This window comes from Seriola lalandi, unplaced genomic scaffold (genome assembly GCF_002814215.2).
Source record: "Seriola lalandi dorsalis isolate HSWRI2012SDOR001 ecotype SW California unplaced genomic scaffold, Sedor1 jcf7180002054765, whole genome shotgun sequence".
Classification (NCBI taxonomy): Eukaryota; Metazoa; Chordata; class Actinopteri; order Carangiformes; family Carangidae; genus Seriola; species Seriola lalandi.
The window spans coordinates 13806-33711 of record NW_019525318.1 but is presented as its reverse complement, the minus strand read 5'-3'; the positions used below and the strand labels follow the sequence as shown (position 1 = coordinate 33711).

General features: G+C 40.9%; 1 protein-coding gene across 1 annotated transcript in view; it reads left to right on the top strand.

Annotated features, from left to right (window-relative positions):
- Positions 1-19016, top strand: part of ube2h (ubiquitin-conjugating enzyme E2H (UBC8 homolog, yeast)) — a 21093-nt gene extending 2077 nt beyond the window's left edge. The window contains exons 2-7 of the mRNA XM_023425045.2: positions 13819-13895; positions 14868-14942; positions 15061-15100; positions 16196-16248; positions 17587-17715; positions 17935-19016. Of these exons, the coding sequence (XP_023280813.1) occupies positions 13819-13895; positions 14868-14942; positions 15061-15100; positions 16196-16248; positions 17587-17715; positions 17935-18059 (499 nt within the window). The 3' untranslated portion in view covers positions 18060-19016. The remainder of the gene's footprint in view (positions 1-13818; positions 13896-14867; positions 14943-15060; positions 15101-16195; positions 16249-17586; positions 17716-17934) is intronic.
- The last annotated feature ends 890 nt before the right edge of the window (positions 19017-19906 follow it).

The following is a 19906-nucleotide window of genomic DNA, read 5'->3' as shown; positions in this document are numbered from 1 at the left end:
ACCTGCTCAATTCCATACAATGACCTGTGTGTTTTAGGATACCATGGGTGAGCAGTGGTCAGCAAATGTTAAGGAGAACAGCTATGTGCGTTTAAAAGTAGGTCTACAGAACTGAGATTTACTGGCTTACACAGCACATGGGTTCACTGCTGACTAGGCCGTCTTGTTGAGCTGAAGTAGGGAATGCTCCCCGTTACTGGTATGGGCAATATTTCCTTCCTTCTGTTTGTGTCCCCAGAGCAAAACTACCAGTAACAACCTCCTCTCTGTGCTCCTTATCCCCGCGTCTCCCTCTGGTGTAACCAAAACCTGAAACTCACACTGCCTTTTAGACAGGAGCAGCCTTTTTCTTATGTGCTGACACTGAGAGCCCTCACGCACTAATTTGCTGCGGCCACCGGAGAGCTGAGAATCTAGAGCGGAGGCCATTAGGGAATTCATGAAAATGAATGTCAGAATGACCTCAGCATGTAGTATCACTGGGTTTTACCTTTGTCCTAAGCTAGGGCGATGGATGGCAGCCTGCTTTTAGCACCAAATGTACAGTCTTTGTGTTTGCGTGCTAGTTGCCTGAACTCTTTGTACTATTTAATCAAATTGTCATGGAGAAGGTATTAAGTGTTGGTTTACACTGACTTTACCTTTTTTTTTTCTGTATTTTCCCTACTTTATCACCCCCTCCTTTGGAAACTTATTGCGTTGAGTGGCAAGAGACAACTTGTTTATTGTCCAGTATTTGCCAGACAGTATTCCCAAACCTTAAATTAGGGTTATTTTCTAATTACTTGCATAACTTCTGGCCACTGGCTTTTTGGTCTCGCTCTTGGACATGTTGATGTAGTTTTAGAACATAGTGCTCTTGAACAAGAGTCTTAGTCGAGTTTGTCATTTAAAAGAGCTTTACATTCAGCTTATTGTGTGGGGTTGACTGCACATACTGTGTAGGTAGATGTGCTATTATTTGCATGTATTCATCATTGGTCTACTCGCTTTACAAACGCTTTCAAGCAGTAAGCTGCTGGAATTTGAGCACAGGTAGATTACAAAGGACTAAGCCTATTGTGAATGCTAACACAGGCTCTTGTGGTGTCTGGCCTATGGATTTTAATGCAGTAAATGGGACATAATAGGAAATGTGTAGGGTTCTTTGACAACAGTTTATATAAATCAAGAATAACAGGAAGAATATGAGAAAGTGTATTTGTATAATATTTCCATTGTCCATTGTTATCTTGAAATACTTATCTTAACAGTATCATGAGCCTGAAGACCTGAAGAGGTGTGTATTTATTCATATAAGAAATCTCATTACATTAGACATTTTATGTAAACAAAAATGCCTTTCAGCTGTACTTTTCAACCTTTCAGTTGCTGCTAGAAGGTGTGATAGTGATTGGATAGCAGTTCTGCGAAGCATGGCCACCAGTGAATTATATTGGAGACTGGGGGGAGTTGTTGGGAGGGGTGCTGCGTGCTTCATCGGCCCCAGTATCCATCATGTCCCAGTATCCATCATGATACATTGGTATTATTACCAATGTGTCATTTCACCCAAAATCAGAATTATCAGATGATGAAAGTATGTTATGTGTCATTGTTAGTGCTTCTCCTTTCACCATTCAAGGTGAGTTTGAATTTTCTTTTTCTTTTTTTTTCTTTTCTTTTTTTCAAGCATCCTTTTTTTCTTGGAGTGACTGTTGAGGCAGTACTTGGCCTTCAGCAATCCTGATTTATTCAGTTGTTCACAATCGGGGCAGGCATGTAGGGGCAGTGTCCAGCTCTTCCCTGTTTTGTTTTTTTTAATGTCCTCCCCCACTCCCTTCCCCACCACATCCCTCCACCTTCCATGAGTAGAATACCAATCCTGAGCTTTTTCTCCTCTCCGCTTGGTGTTTCAGCCCCATTGTGCCGTTGTAACATGACATCCGGATGGCATCAGCGGCAGAGTCTTTTGTGTTTCCCGTTTACATGGAGCCCCTCTGACCTCCACCTCCCGCTGCTGTGTCACACAGTCATAGGCAGCTAATCTGCACCCAGCGCTATTATTGCGGGACTGAACCAACTAGGTGCGGTTTACTGTAGGGAAGGAGCTAGCAGTTTTCTGCCTGTTCCTGACAGAGATTGACTGAATGAATAGGAGCATGATGAACCCATGACGAGAATGGGGAAAGCTCTGGTTGGATGATGCAGCTGCATAAACTAACAACGTGCTTTGTTATAATTGTGTAATAGAGGTTACTTCATAGTAGTAGACAAAAAAGCTAGAACAAGACATTTATAGAAAACGTGTAACCCCCCAGTGCCATTTTACATTATGGTAACAGCAAACATATATTGTAGGGTTAAATGCAACAAGAACATAAAACAGATGTTGTAATTTGAGTCAGTCAAATTATATGTTGTTTGCTTGGGAGTCTACAGTATGTCTGCAGATGGGAGTTTACCATAGCCATTTCCATAAGGTTAATATATAATCCATAGTAAGAAGCTCAAACACTGACTAAGACCATGTAGGGAATGGCCCACCTACCATACATACTCAACCAGTGATGGTATGGAATTAAGAGGGCTGAACTGAGATATGTATGGTGTCTCCATGTCCTGTGAAAGCTGAAAACATAATACCTAATTTAAATGGTTTTGTTTTATATACAGTCAATGACAGTGTATGTCTTAAGATTTATATGTGGTGGTTCTTGGGCTGTGTGCGTGTGGAAAGTGATGAAAAGAATGTAAATTGCAGGAAAAAATGTTTTTCTTCATTTGCTACAAAAAGAAAAAACTTTGGCATACAGTGATTCTTGACGATGTCATGTACATCTTACTGCATAGCTTACTGATGTTGAGTTGAAGCCCCTTTTGTCTACTGCTTTTTGTCTTGATTATGTCTTCCTGTCAACCTGTTTCTACTTTTCTTTATCTGCATCTGATTTTTGGTGATTGGTGAGTGTACATATGCCTTTGTCTCTGTCCATGCAGGTATTTTTAGAAATATGCTACATCATCCGGCCCAAAGGAAGCTCCTGCTCTTTTTCCTTTTTATTTCTTCATGAGTGAACATAAGGTAACCTAGTAAATTGTGGATCAGGCCCCGTCTAGTCAGGGGCCCCCCACCTTGATTGACAGTTGCGTTTTGGGGGTCCAGGAGCAAGGCATCTCTGACAGTAGGAGATTGAGGTCCTCACTGTTAATCCCATAGTGCAAACAGTGAAGCTTCCTGCACGCATGGCTGAGTTCCCGTAGAAAAACAGATGGACTGAAGTTCCTCTCTTTGTTTCGCATGATTTTTTGTTTCTGGCACTGGGGAGCTCAGCCTGCCTCTGCCGCTCACGTCCACTGCTGCTTTAATGTGGAAAATGAAGGGTGACGATAGCATGTTTGGTCATCTGGGCCAGTGACACTGAATCCAGTTGTCTGAAAGTGCTGACTTTTTTGTGTTATCCTTTTGTCTAGGCTAAAATAGCTTATTTATGAAGCAAATAAGCCTTATCATGAAAGTGCAACCTACACTATCCACACCCTTGACTATCTGCCTCTGTGCGCCTCTTGTCTGTATCAAGTTGATAAAATTAGTTGTGTCTATCCCTCACTGTGCTGAAATTCTGGTTTGTTAGCAGTTTCCTCAACATGTCACTGTTGAAATTCAGGCTTTTTTTTTTTGTCTTTACAACAGATAGCAAATCTTGTCTGTTAGATTTGCTCATTAGACAGTTGCTTCAAATTTAGGTCATTGTTTCTCCTGCCCTGGCTCAGTTTTGTGATAATTAATGGCCATTTGGTTTGTGTGTACATGCACACAGCTCAGGCGCGAGCATACACACAGAGAGTTTGTGCTATTGCTGTAAATAGACTGTTGATTTAGTGAAGGACTGAGAAGAGGAGCAGCTGAAGATTTCACATTTGATTGCAGTGGGTGGGCTCTCATCCCTCACCGGAGAAGACAAAGAACTTAGCCTGTGCTGTACAGTGCTACCCCAGCTCTCACACAGGGAGGTAGCGCTGAGCTAGCATACTGTATTGAGGCCCATATCTAATGGAAACCAAATCTGCATAGCACTGCATTGATTATGGTATTTGGGTTAACTGTTGGGCATTGAGCTTGGTATTTTTTGCTTCCTTCTTTTTTTTAAGGTGATTTCAAAAAAGTACACCTTTTATATTTTTTCACTTCATGCGCATAAGGCAAAATGAAAATTGTGCTTTGGAAAAACAGCTTTTAGATTTATGCAAATTTTCAAACCTGTCCTGAGTCCTGAGCTGAAAAAATGCTGTCTTGTGAGCACTTATAAATGAGACGAGGTAAAATGTACACAGGTTCAACATATTAGACTACCTCAAAAGTTTTACATTGGCTTTTTTGTTTATTGTAAAGTATAATAATTACAGTTGGAGACTGAGTTCTTTGACATATCATATTTTATGTGTTAAAATTGCAGATGTCATCAGCAGAAATGAAACTGTGGTATTCTTAGAGTTAATTTACTTCCCATCCACCATCCAATGAGTGCAGCTCTTAACAGCTACCAGACATTTACATGTGGATTTCAGTGAGTCAGGCCTTTGGGGCCATATGTCCATTGATATGTAAAACCTGCTTGGAGTTTTTCTTTCGCACAGACCGCACACGCTGGCACCAAGTGCTCCATCAGTATTCAAACCCTTAATGTGTCAGAAGGAGTTGGATGCTTTCAGAACAGACAGTTTAAGCCCAGCTTTGCGTGATAACACCACACTTGAGACGTTGAAAGGATAGTTGGTCATTTAGATTCAACATTTTGGAATAGATGTCATCACAGTGAAGTATGCTGCTTTGTTTTTCTGAAACACAACCAAACCTGTGACCTGTCCAAAGTACAGCCTGTTAACATTAAACACACGTACGTTCTTCTGCATGTTTTGCTCTTTAAACTTGAGTGAACGTTGAGTGAAATAGCAGATAAGAAGATGCGATAACAGCAGGAAACTAACCAGCTGGAATCAATTTTGCTGGCACAGTTGTTTGTAGTTACCTAAATGTAATCATTACAAAACATACTGTAACCTTTCAAAGTGGCTAGTAGTGGGAAACAGACCAGTACCACAGCTTAATAACGTTTAACCTATAGCACAGGTTTCATTATGATTGTCACTAAACTCAGTGTGAAGCTTCATGACTGTGACCATAAGAATTTCTAAACCATCTGACCAAAATTTTATTTAATCGCAGTATAGTTGTTGTTTTTTTCAGCCAACTGTCAGCAGTAACGTAACAGGGATAACAGTTAGTTTGTTCAGGGTTAAAGTTTGTCACATTTGTAACCAATTTCCTGTCAGGGATCAATAAAGCTAATGTTGTGTTTTCAGTGATAAGCAGAGGTTAATGCATGTTAATGTGTCCCATGTTATGCCTTTATCTTGACCTAAAGAAAGCTGCATGTCCTGCAGAATCTCTTGATCTCCTAAGTTTGCTTGTAGACAACTTTGCAGACATCCAACGATATAGTTTTATAATAATATGATCATAGTGTCAGTAAACGTGAGCTTTGTCATGATTATTCTAGGCTAGTCTTTCAAGGTTGTTTGATGTCTCGTGGCCAATTAATTTGTCTTGGTTCCACATAGAACAATCATGTGCTTAACCTGTTAACATGTATGTTGTAGTACAGGTTATTAAGACACCCTCTAGCTACAGGTTTACATAGCTAGATAACTTGTATCTCTTGTGAGATGTGGGCAGGAAAAAGGGGAAGTGAGAGCAGCTGGCATGACCGCAGGGCTGTTACTATCATACTAGTACACCTCTTTTATCAGAGCCAGCCAGGACCCCATTGCCTCATAGGACAGCTGAGAACAACCAGGCCATACATTGACAGTCGGGGAACTGGGCTAAGAAGCTGTGGCTGTTGCAGAGCTTGTCCAAATCAGATTTGGGACCATGAATAACTGGCAGTATGCATAGCATTAGGCTCCATGAGTCCAGTGCAGGGGAGTGCGTCACTATTTCCAAATCAGTCAGGCAAACATATTTAAACGCCCTATTAGCGTTGTACTGCTGTTCTACCATTGACCAACACCCAGATGTAAAGAACACTAAGTACTATTTGTGACATTTCTGGTCTGTCAAACGGGCCTGATGATTAGCTTCTTTGCAGCAGCAAATGAATCTCCTCTTTTATAAACTTGGGAAAATTAGTGGCTAAACTGCTGTTGCTATAATGGCAATCCTAGCAACGGCCAAGTTGAATACTGCTTGTTCATTAACAGCTTCATAAATCTAAAATAGGAAGAAAAAAAATCAGATTGGTAAAAGCACATACTGTACTGGCTGTCATTATATCAATATTGTAAATGAAGAAGTTGTGTTGAGCCATCTGTAGTCTGAATGAATGGGAGCTGTTGGCTTCTTGTCTCTTCACTCTCACTTTCGTCTCCCTTTAGCTCACCATGTATTCACATGTATTCGCTGTCTACAGAGTGAGTGAGCTGGGGTTTTTAGGGAGTTTCTAACAGTTGAAATGGTTCAGTCAGCCTCTAAATCTGCATTAAAATTAAGTAGTGAGAGTCCGACTTAATGAGCAATAAAAGAAAGTAAACAGATGGGGGAAAATGTTGGCCTCAGCATGAGAGGGAGAGAGAAGAGGAGTGGGTCAGTGGGGTTGGCTGGTGACGGCTGCAGGGGAGAACGGTGTTTGTTTGGTGGTGAGCTGATTAAATCACACTCTCACAGCAACACCCTGCCTATCACTGGCTCTGCCTGCTGTGGCAGGATGGTTGCTGTGCTACACTAGCTGCCTCTGTTTTCAGGCCGCAGAGAGTAGTGGAGGTCACACAGTAATCCTGCTTGGCTCAGTGCAGTGCACTAATACATAGAAAGTTGAAAACAAAAACACAGGCACATTTACAAACAGACAAGGGCGCATGTATAGATAAAGGTTTATGCCAGCAGAGACTGCGAATGAGCAAACCCTCTTGCACCTATGGTCACACACTAAAGCATGCGAATTTCATTTTCCTCTGGCTCTTTTTCTTTAAGGCACCATATTAGAGTGTGGGCACTGAGCCCATATTGGGAGGAAGAAGAAGGAACAGCTTTGTTGTCGTCGTAATGTTGGTAGCAACTTTGTTTTCTGTTTTGTTACTATTTCAGCTAACAAGGCTAATTTCTATTGCTCTTAGTACGAAATGTAGCTTGCTGTCTAAAGGATAAACATTCTTTCTCTATTTTTTGTATGTAATGAATATTAGCCTGTGCATTTCATTCGGTAGTCTATAGTTGTCTCTCTTTTGGTGGAGGAAGCCTACCCATTGCTTACGCCCTGAGGACAGCTGCTATATTTCCTGCCTTTCATCTGCAAGGCCTTTGATTGTACATTGTCGTCACAGTCTGTGTGTGAGGGAGAGAAAGCGAAAGAAAGGTTACTGCCTCAGAGTTCCTCATCTCTGAACAAAGATGTGCTCTTAAACAAGTTACTCTGTGTGAAGGTTACAGTGTTTATTCTGCCATTTAAAACAAGCAAATTTATAAATGGTCATAATCCAATCCCAATGTACATCATCTCTCAAGCAAAGACTAATTGCTGTCAGCATAAAGTTCATCTAATGTAGGTATGCAGCAAGGCATTTCGCCTCTCTGAGACAGGGCTCAGAGAGTATTCATCAGTGGTAGGATATGGCATAAGAATTTGCCTTGCCTCTATTTGTAGCCTCAGTCAATTGAATATAATGGATATATTTATGATGTGTGGATAGATTTTGCAGTATACACTCTGGGGGTTACTATATGTCAACATACACACTACATAGTCCAGCCCGAGTAGACAGGAAGCTATGCTGCGTGATAGATTGCTTAACTAAATGATATTCTTTCTCTAATAGAAACACTACATCATAAACCTGTAACCTTGCCTTGTTACAATCATTTGTACAGGTAATCTGGTGTTAGTGTGTTCCAGGGCTCTTGACGTGATCCTACTCTCATTATCATGAATAATGTCCCTAGAATATTTCTGATGCATTGATACATTTTTATACAGATGACACAGATTTATATAATGCCTCTGCCTCTGACTCTGATTTTATCACCATGCTCCAAACAAAATTCTTCAGAACAGTGAATTAAGTTCTAGCAATATCAATCACCTAGGAATCTGGATCGAGTCCCAACTATTATCATCAAATCCGGACATTGATTTTGTCTGATTACGTGTCTGTACTGTATTCACCGGGAATATCATCATCAATTGCCTGCAGTCCACAGTAATGATGTCATTCACATGCACAGATCTGCCTATGAGGCTAGATCAGCCTTCGCTCTTTTCTTTCATTATCTCTGCATCACTTTCTGTCTGCCTCTCCTTTGGCATCACCCTGTCCATGTGTCTTTCACTTCATTCTTCAGCAGCTCTCTTTATCATCTTCTCGTGCTCTTTTCTTCCCTGTTGCAGCCCTTTGTTTGGTTGGCTGACCTTCTTCTACCCTCTCGTTTTATGTTCCACTTCCCTGCTGGTTTTTGGGGGGGGTGTGGACTCTTAGTGTCTTTCAGGCAGACTTCTTAGCTTTGCTTTCTCAGTCTGAGACACAAGCACTGCTTCTTATGTCCAGTCTGAAGCAGTCATCCTCGCTGGTCAGTGCCATTAATAACTGGAAATTCTGCATGGTGTCCCTTTTTGTTATTCAGTAACCGAGCTCTCTCCTCATGTCTTTGGGATTATTTGATTTGCTGCCTTTCCTGTTATTTCAGCCTAGTCTGTCCAGAAGCTCTATAACTTCCCTTTGAAAGGATTACTTGAAGCTGGAGATGTCAGCAGATGGTCAGAGTATTGTATGCTAAGATGTAAATAGTCCAAACTGACCTGACTCTGTCAGTCAGTCATGCCAAAGACATACAGATGTATATATTTGAAGATTTTTTTCTTGTTGTCGTGCTGATATACTTATTGTAAAGCGTGTTGGCTATTTTTGATTGCATTGTTTTTAGAAAGAAAATAAGAAGTTGAGATTTTTTTTTAATTTGTTACATCACCCTGTTGATGAAAGGATAATGTGGGCTTTTCCTTTCCTTTTTCCCCTCAAAAGAAAGACGAGAGAGACGCGGACGTGCTTTGAAACTAACCAGTGCCTCCCTTTTACCAAATCAACAGCTTCTGTCTCCAAGGAGGGAAATGTTCAAGCATAGTTGACACCACATTGTTTGACAGAGTGCTGTTTATGATTCTCCATCATGTTTGTTTTCCGTACTTAGAAAGCAGTTGGTCAGGATGGGATATTTTGATCCTGGGTCAGGCAGGGATAGTGGCCTGAATGGACTAAAATGAAAACAAGACATGTCTAGACCACAACCGTAAATGCTATTTACTGCATATTTTTGCACTTAAGCCTTTAAATGTGCTTTATAAAGTTCAAAATCAGGATAACATTGACTTTGGTCCTTGGATAAACTTTGGAACATTTCAAAGAGCTAATTGGTAGTTCTGTCTGAACTTTTCTTTCAACACAGTGTTTTCAAGTGTGAGTGGTTTGTCAATGTATGAAAAAAGTCTGGCAGTCAAACAATATTAACACAGGAGACTATTGCTGTTACAGTTCAGGGCTTTCAGGGTTGTCTGAGATGCCGCGAAGAGAAAATGTATGTGTATGTTCTGGACTGATTGGGCTCTGCGTATCAGATTATATAGATATATGTGTGTGTGTGTGTGTGTGTGTGTGTGTGTGTGTGTGTGTGTGTGTGTGTGTGTGTGTGTGTGTGTGTGTGTGTGTGTGTGTGTGTGTGTGTGTGTGTGTGTGTGTGAGTGTGTGTGAGTGTGTGTGAGTGTGAAAGGATATTGACCTGCTGCTGTCCACAGATTATGACTTATCTATACTAATCCAAGGTAGGAGGATGGACAGATAGTTGGTTTGTTGGGAGTGGGGAATAAGAAAATATACAACCTTGATCAAAACACTCTTTAGGAGTTAATTGACCCAGAATTTGTTGAAAATGCTGAATCGTGGTTGGGTGACAGAGTGTGTTTAAATTAGATATCCCACAAAGATATATATGTGGATTCATCTGTAACCACTTTTAATGGTTTGTGACTCACAGAAACAGGAAACCTTGATGTAATTTTGCAACAAACTGTAACTAAGATACAATGTTTACATGCCATAACAGCAATTACAGCAGATAATGCCAGCTTTTTCAGCCTAGCATATTCATGTCATGAAAAAGGCCCATTCAGGTCATTATTAACTGCTTTGTTAGAGTGTTGATGTAAGAACTGACTTCACTTTACTGGAATTTACACAGCAAACACAATGTAATATTAATGTGCATGTAAGCATCCTTTATAACCCAACTTCCGTCTTCCTTTCATGTCGGCTATGAAGTTGAAACCCATTTTGCCTTCACTTGGTCGAACACAATGTGTCATGTCACTTTGATTCAAAAACTCCAAACAAAAGGGCGCAGTGCAAGTCACAGTATGTACTGTATATCCTGCCGATCCAGTTATTTGGACCATCCACGTATTTCTCTCTCTCTGTTTGACTGGCTGAGCGGCTGTTTGTCAACTTACACACTCAGTCCATCTCCCACTCCATCAAACAACTGGGAATTTACAAGCTCTACCAGGAACTGTTTTAACAGATCTGCAAAACGCCTTCACGGTAAGAGGGAACCGATGTTGACAGTGACTTGTAGTTATTTACTGGGTGGAAGGAATGAGTGCTTGGAGCCTTGGGCCTCTCTGTATGTAACAAAAGGGCGGTGGGTTAGACCACTGTGTGATGATTACATGGAATATGGCCAGAATCCCGTCAAAGTGAATTCATATTTTTGGAGTTGACCTCACCAAAGACACAGATGAGAGGATGAGGTGAAAGTGTTGAAGTTGACATCAAAGCCTGAGATTATTTCTCAAGATAAAGATATTGAGTAATGTGTGGGTTTGTTGTTCATCAGACGACCACACCCGTATTAATGTGAATAACCTGCAGGTTTTGTGAGGAGGGCAGGGTTGGTGAATGATTATATGTGTGATGGTGGAATAGATGGAGGGTGCTCAGTCCAGCCACAGAAAATAGACAGTTATTTGGGACTCTTGACTGCATTTTTGCTTTGCTTACAAGTGATTCTTTTGTGTGTGTGTGTGTGTGTGTGTGTGTGTGTGTGTGTGTGTGTGTGTGTGTGTGTGTGTGTGTGTGTGTGTAACTTGTGTTCGCATCATTACCATGTGAGGGTAACAGTATGTGAGAAGTCAGTTGGTGCAATATTAGCTACTCCCTTTCCCTTCCTTATCCTTCTCTCACATGATCTCACTACGGTTACAAGAATATTTACAGATCACTAAGACCCCGACCTTCTCTTTCTTCTAAAGTGACCTCATTCTACTATCACTGTATCCTGTAAACCTTTCCTCATACATGTCAATTACATGTCTAAAAGGTAAATATATGAATCTCATTTTGAACAGACAGGTCAGTTCTTCTCTGGCCTCTCAGTCAGTATGTCCAATGGCAGTTGGCCCGCAGCATAGTCAGTGCTGATTCAACCACGTTAATAGCTTATACTCTCCCTGCTACACTGCTGTCCTCCGTAACATAACACACACAGTCCATACCATCCCCCTTCTATGCATTGCTGCCCCCACTCGTGGTCGTACACACATTAACTCGCACACCAGTGGTTTCACTACTCGTTAGGTGCATTCATAGATGTCCTTACATGAAGGGCAGAACTGGGTGAGCAGCAGAATGTAAACATCATGCATCTAGTCTGACATAGGAGGAGAATTTCTTTAAGAATGGGGCTAGTTGTTGTTTTGCTATCATGCTTTTGACAAGTGTTGTACTCATGATGTTAGTGACTGTTCACTCTGCCTTGGACTTTGTATCAAAGAGCCTCACGATGTCTCCTTGACTCCAGCACGAGTCAGAGCACAGAGGTTCCTCCTCTGTCTGACAATGACACATTTCCTTGCTGAAGCCAGGGATTCAGTCCGCTCTTGCAGACTCAACCAGAGCTTAAAATAACCTCCAGTTTGATTTAACTCTTTGGGGGTCAGTGCTACTGCTAATGGGATACACACCCAATCAGGATTGACAAGCCAGCTGTTACTGCGTGGCATGGAAAACTGATTTTTATCCCATCTCTTGCACCTTCTGTCTGTAATGTGGTCTGTCGGCCTTTCACTCTCATTTCACGCTCATTTTTCTCTTTCTTTTACACTGGTTCATGTTCTCCCCAAGTCTCTCTCTGCTTCAACTTTATTTCCTGTGCTTCTTCCCTCTGCTCACATGAAAGAGAAATAATTTCTCTGTGATGAATTTGTGTTAGAGAGGGGATCAAGAATGATGAGAGCAAGCGTTCATCATATCCACATGACACTGAATAGAAGAAGATAACATTCTTTGGGGTTTTGTTATTATTGTAATTATGTCTGTGGAAGAAAACACTGGGTGATTATTTCCTCTGCTAACCGTAATAAACTTCTCCTGGGTAAATACAGTTTTTCTAAATCTCAGCCATTTAATATATTTGGAGGTAACTCACATTGAAATGGATAAACGGCAACATAATCAGAAGTTATAAACAGTTGTGCCAGTTGAGCCCTGTGATTAATACGAACTACATCATCTGCAGTTTGTTGCATGGAGATGGTCAGATCCAAGTAATTTTGGCATCGACCGCTGTTACCAATTATAGAGCACAAAGCTGCAACTAAATTGGTCAGAAATTGATAACGTTAAACCTTACAGTGGAAGTGATGTTTGTCTCGTCACGTAGTTATTGAAGTAAAATGAATAACACAACCTGTATTCACCTGCAAAGAAGCCTCATACAACTACTATATATAAAGTGGTTGTGTGGTTGAGACCCTACAGATGGACACGTCTCAGCACGTTTGTTGACATGCCCTGTCAGAATGCCTGCCCCCCGGATTATTTGGTTAATTACAGCCTACACTAATACAGCCACTCTGATCAGGTGATGAATGATACAATTTCATATGATATAAGAGTTTATTATGTTCACCCGCGGACAGTATTAAGTTTGTACATAGGACTAAAAGCAAAGTTTTGTTTTATATGTTTTAATTTAATGCTGCAAGTATTTATAAGTATTTTATATCAGGTTTGTTACCAGTATGGGTGGTAATATAAACTGGTAGAATCTCAGACCTTCTGTGTAAGGAGATGGCCTTCTGAACTCTGGTTTCTCTATGGGGACTTGTGTTATATGTCCACCGGGGCTTTTAGAGGGTGACAGGTGGAGGGACGCCTGCATGGCTCTGAAGGATGGCTGAATATGATCTACTGGCCAATCTGTGTGTGTGTGTGTGCGTGTGTGTGTGTGTGTGAGAGTGAATGTGCGTGCGTGCATGAATATTTTTTTTGTTTTGGAATCGCTGTCCCTCATACTTCACATTCAGTCTGGGGCATTAATCCAGCGTGCACAATGACAAATTGGCACAAAGCTATTGATTGTCATTGACAGTGTGTCTCCAGGACTTGGGGTCAGAGCAGATTCTAAGTGTAATTTTCCTGCATTGATTTGTTTTCACTATCTGTCAAAAGCTATAATTTCCCTCTTTAGTCTTCATAACTCTGCGTCATATGAAAGAATGATGTTGTGTAGAAGCGAGGAAAAAGGTCAGACTCTGCTCATGTCTTTGCTGTAACATAATATGTGATGATGTATTACACTGGAAACAACCGCAGCTGAATTACCATTCTAGACAGGCCAAATTGGTGTTGACCCTGAATATTGCTCAAGAACTGTTCATCGTTTTAGTCACTCAGGTTGTATTTGTTTGTGTGTGTGCAGTCAAATGAAGCAGTTGTCCTTAACAGCCATTACAGCATCGAGAGCAAGCATGAAGTCACCATCCTCAGTGGACTCAATGAATTTGTAGTGAAGTTTTTCGGACCACAGGGAAGTAAGTGTTTCTTGATTGTTTCGTGATTTAACATATTTTTTTTGTCCTGACATAAAAAAAAAAGACTTCCCTAATTCACTGCTGAATTCTCCTCAGGATAATTAATTTGTCCCAGAAGTCTATGGTTTAGGGTGCGTTTTCATCCATGTCCATCCATTTCATCCAAGAAACATCAACCAAATCGTGAAACATTTGTTTGCGTGTCCTCCACTTGAGATCTTGATTCTTCTTCGATTGACCCCGCCCCCTTTCTCTGGCCAAACATGTAACATGTTACCAACATGAAGAGAAGTTCATCCCAGCAGGCCAGGCAGTTTCAGCCCTGAAAACCACAAAGTGTAAAACCGAGAGGAGCCAGGCTTGAGGGGGGAATTTGGATGAAGACAGTGGCCTCATCAGCAGGAAACACGTCTTTCGTATTCTGTTCGTTACATCTGTCACACTAAAAACCGCTGCCACTTGCACATCAATAAAGAGAGGAAGTGGTTGTTTGACCCCATTTATGATTCCTCAAAACTGTGCCAAATAAGGGCACTGTTGTGTGTATGCACATGATCACTGCCATTCATCCTCAGCGAGTGTGTTTTCAGTCATCTATGTGCTGTTCAGTTTCAGTAGGGCACATGAGGGTCTTGTTACACACAGCTATTCTGGCAGAGCATCACACACTTACAATCTCATCCTCCTCCTCTTTGATGTCAGTGTATTTTGTGAAGTGATATGCAAGTAAAAAATTCTCCTGGGCTGATATATATATTACTGCATAAAATAAAATTAAGTGTAGCTCAGTTCTCAAGTGGTCCCCTCACTGTTGTGAGGAAAAAGTAGTGCAGAAAACTTGTATAACCCTGCAGTGTCTAAATCTGTTGGGGTGCATGAAGGATGGAATATGATGTTCAGTCGAGTGTAAGTCTTTCCCCTGTCCTCAGCAGTGTTCTCTCTCCCTTTTTTGTGTCCCCTCTTCATGTACAGCGCCGTACGAGGGAGGTGTGTGGAAGGTGCGAGTAGATCTTCCTGACAAATACCCTTTCAAATCGCCATCAATAGGTAGGAACCCTAGTGTTGTATTATCTATTGTAAGATCCCATTTTTTAGGTTCCACTTCACTTTTTAATACTGTCCTCATTTCTACTTTGGGGTTTTTTTTCTTTTTTTTTTTTTTCAGGATTCATGAACAAGATTTTTCATCCCAACATTGACGAAGCGTAAGTTGATATCATGTTTTCAATTGTCAGTGAAGTGTGAGTGTTTTCGGTTACATTGAGAGTACACTGGCAGTGTAAATTATTGGCTTATGAATACATATTGAGTATCAAACACATCAAATTATAAGTTTGATGATGATGTTGATGATGATTAAGTTGTAAACAACTGGCCTGTCATTGTAAATTTAATCATTGGCTGTATTCAGTAATATTTCCTAATGCTTCTATATTGCCTTTTCAAGTTTTAGGCTTTGAAAGTGGTAAAAAGATCAACTTATGTTGTGAGCTACTCTTTTAATTGTATAAACCACCAGTTTTTGGCACAGTCAGCTAACAGCAGCAAATCACATCACACAAATATTCAACCTGGCTGAGCTCTTTGTTTCTCTGGGCCTATTAATCCACTACCTTGTGCCCAGATCCTCTGAAGGACACAGGCCATGAAGGTGGGTCCCTGGGAGGACCTGAATGACGGGCTGAACCTGTGCCTCCTCCCCAAAAGAGACAGTCTAGCCTCACAAAACAATTCTCATGTGAAAGTGTTATATTTATTACCAGGAAATGGCTCACATAAATACCAGTGGTAAACTAGAACTAGTTTGCAGTTTAACATTTCAATTCAAAACATACTGGACAGCTGTCAATACTGTATAAAGTGCATCATAAATATAATAGTAAAGTATCTCTCTATAGAAGTGTTCAACATGTCAAGAACAGACAGTTCTGCAGTTTGTGTCAAGCTTCTGTTATTTAAGCTGTGAGGTGAATTTTTTCATTGGTCGACTGAAAGTCATACTGTGTATATACTTAAGTGACTTATAACTATTTGAACACAATTACCTGGTGATTCCAAACCTGGTCACATGGTATTTCTCAACTTTCCAAGTTGACAAGAATTGTATATATGACTGCCACACAATTTATTATGGGATAGAGCTGGAAGGACTCAACCGGTTTTGTCCTCTAATTTCAGGCACATTTGAAGCAATTTTTGAAATGGGACATGCTCGGAGCAGGAACACGGCAACACACACCCTCCCTCTCCCCGCCCTTCGGACTTACCCCTCTAACTCTGTTTTCTTCTTGCTTTCCCAGGTCAGGGACGGTGTGCTTAGATGTCATCAACCAGACATGGACAGCCCTTTATGGTGAGTGGCCCCGCCGCGTATGTGTTCATATTAAGTTACCTCACTGGGGTCTGTGTGATTATGTGTGAAGAACTTGACCCAGTGCCATCAGCACCAAAAAGGTGCCTGCTGCCCACTTGCTATCAAGTGGCCCTAATCTACTTACTGAGGGGAGAAGTGAACACTAATGAGGTAATACCCTCACCCAGCAAGGTCAGAAAACATTCACCTTCAACAGGAATGATTAACTGTGGTATCAGCTGTGAGCGACACGCTCACATAGTCTTGATGGCAGTGATTGTTTACTGTTTCTCACCCAGTTGCTCTTCTCACTGTCACAGTGTCTCTCTCTCTACTACTCTCCATGTCCCTGTGCCCTTCTCCCTGTATATTTCCCCATTAATTTCTCATTACAATCGGTCCACAGGGATGAGATAGCTGTTGAGCAATATAAATGACTTTACAGTAATATCCCTAGCAGATGTTATAGCATCCCTCCCTATTTATTCTCACCAGTGTTCTGGATATGATTCAGAACAGAAAGTATCTTGATTCAAAATTAATTCAGGTTCAAGAGTTGTGATGTGAAAGAGAATAGATTTTAATATTCTAAATTATTAATGTTGTCAGGTCAGGTTGCCTGCTTTGTTCTCCTTTTTTAAAGTCAAGTCAGGCATTTTTTAAATGATTACATTTGTGATATTGTGGCCTTGTTTGAACTTGTGTAAAATGCTTTAGATTTTGTTGTCAAGTGTTTGAAAAGAGCAAATCGTATTGGACTAACATGGAAACAATAGGCCAATCAACCTAAGCATTGTGTGTAATGAGTCTCTGCAAAAGGAGGGAACAAAAGCAACTGATTGAATTGTCTAAACATGATAATGCTGTACAATAGACAGTAGGGAAGTATTTGTTTTCCCAACTTGAATGGACCCAACAGTGACACCTAGCAAAGGAGACAGGAATTGCAGGTTTTCCACCAGGCCTCGGCTCTGAGAGAAAATTGAGGCCTGCTAGCAGTGAGCTACTGAAAGGGATTAATGTTGTTCGAGCCTCTGTGAGGCTATCAGGCTGATTTTACATTTGTGCTCTGCTAGCTAGTATATACACACCATACACCTTTGATCCTTTTTCATATGGTCTTCACTCACTAACATGCTTGTAAATACATTATGAGCTTTACTGTCACCATTTAAAAGAGGCAGCAGCTTTATATTAGACATATTATTGCCAAATGTTATGTGTGCATTTCTCCATAAGGTTCCTTCAGATTAATAGTTAGATTTTGGTTGAAGCCTGATGGTATCTGCTGTTAAATGTTCTGTGGGTAAAATGAGATTCTGTTGTCTGCTTCCCCAGATCTGACCAACATCTTTGAGTCGTTCCTGCCCCAGCTGCTCGCTTACCCAAACCCTATCGACCCCCTGAATGGAGATGCAGCTGCCATGTACCTTCACCGGCCAGAGGAGTACAAGCAGAAAATCAAAGGTTCAGCTTAATAAAGATCTGCTGGGTGTAGATCCTAGATCCCTTTACATTCTTAGATCATGGCACACCTGGAAAAAGTTATTTTTTCAAATTTAATATCCAACATAATGTTATAATTTCTGGAAACCATTGCTCAGCTAAGAGCATTAGCTCGCAGTTTCTGCTGTCTGACCATGTTCTCTTTCTGTATTCTCTTTGCACACATCTCTCCATCCACAGAGTACATCCAGAAATATGCAACAGAGGAGGCTCTGAAGGAGCAAGAAGAGGGGGCAGGCGACTCTTCATCTGAAAGCTCCATGTCTGATTTCTCAGAAGACGAGGCCCAGGACATGGAGTTGTAGTGATAGGAGGGCTCCCCCATCCCGCGCCCTCCTTTAACCCCCACAGAGACTATATTTGATTTCCTAACCATGAGAAAGCAGACTTATAATATTCATATTTAAACAAGTTGATTTTTTTATTATTATTATTACTACTAAACAAGGATTTTTATGGATATCTAGCCTTTGGTGTGTTTGACAGACACCCTCCCATTCTGTAGCTGTTTCTCCCTACGCAGATTTCGCAAATGCTTTCACATTCTCTCCCTGTCATCTCCACATTTTTAAGATGTGTTATGTAGTCGTAGGCAGGAAATCTCCCCGTGAACATCTCATTTCTGTACTCAGATTTCACCTTTTAAAATAGAACTTTCCAGTTTGACCTGAATCCTAGTTTCCTCTCTTTTTCCACAATGCTAATTGATTCTGACCAACATTTCATTAGTTGCTCCACTACAGAGCTGCTTAGGTCTCGCCTGCCTGGGTGTGCAGCGCTACAATATTAACCTGTAGTTAAGACAGTATTTTTTAAAGCGCACAATCACACACACGAGGTGTCTTGGTACACCTTCCACAAACATACAAAATGTGTAGTGCCAATACTATAGACTCTCATAAATCAACCCTAAAGGCTGCCTAAGCATATCCTTTTCAACATATTGTTTGAGACATGTCAGTAAAATAAGATGCCTTTCTTTTATGGTTCAGTTCGGATGCTACCTTGGCTGTTACTTCACTTTTTGTTACACTTTGTTGATCTGCTGCAGCTGCCTGTCTACATGTGCCGCTGTGCAGTGCAAAATAAATGCTTAACAAGGTCAGGTCTTGGAAAGCAAATTAATTAATAACATGTCTCATTACATTGCGAGTGACAGTGTGGTGACAAAGGCATGTGGCGGGTGCTTTTAGCGTTGATTGATGGAACGCACACTAGCTGCATAAACTGTACGGAAGATTGGTGCACAAAGGCAATAAAAATAGCAGCGGCTCTTCTCTGAGGCGTTTGTGAAGATTGTGGTCAGACTCACTTGGTATTATGGGAACTGAAGGTAGACCAGAGCTACCCTTTAACCATCTGACCATATGAATTTCATATTTCATGCAGCTCGTACTAGTTTTCTGTTAAGAGGCACCTCAAACACACGAGCACCAAACATTCTCTTTGCGCAGGATACCGCTGTCTCTCAGTCATCTGTACTCCTGCTTTTAAAACAAATTTCTATAAGTATTATTGGTAAAGAACAACTTTTCAGACAGAGAAAGAATGTAATTAGCACCTATTCTGGTGAATTTAGAAAACCAGCACCAAAGTCAGTTTTTATTTAAGTGAAAGCAACAAAAATGGTCATATGGTTACTGAGCGGATCTGAGAAAAAATGAAGAGTGATTTATTGAAGATTCAGGTTCGTGTAGTATCACTCCTCCTCACATTCCACTGTTACCTGGAGTTTGCTCCAATGCATGCCCTTTACATTGGTCTGACCTGTGGTATGTACCCTGACTGCACCGAATGGAATCCCACACTTTATGTCAGCCTTCCTGGATCTCTGTTTGGATCGCTAGTTTGAAGAAGATTATAAAATAAGAGCCAAATAAATGATGTTTAGGCTTGTGACAGTTTTCATTTGAGGGGAATTAATTTAACGTTAAATTTCATATGTACAGATCTGACTTCTTATCTAAAAAAAAAAAAAAAAACTGAAAAAAACATGTCATACATTCATGGTTGATTTGTTGTGGCGGGTCGAGATGTAATCCATGATGCGTGGAAAGAGATTGCAATCGCAGCTTTGAGTTTCGACTGTTTTTTTTTTTTCCTACTCTTATTTTTTCTTGTACTCCTCACACTTTTCACCCGATAAGGGGGG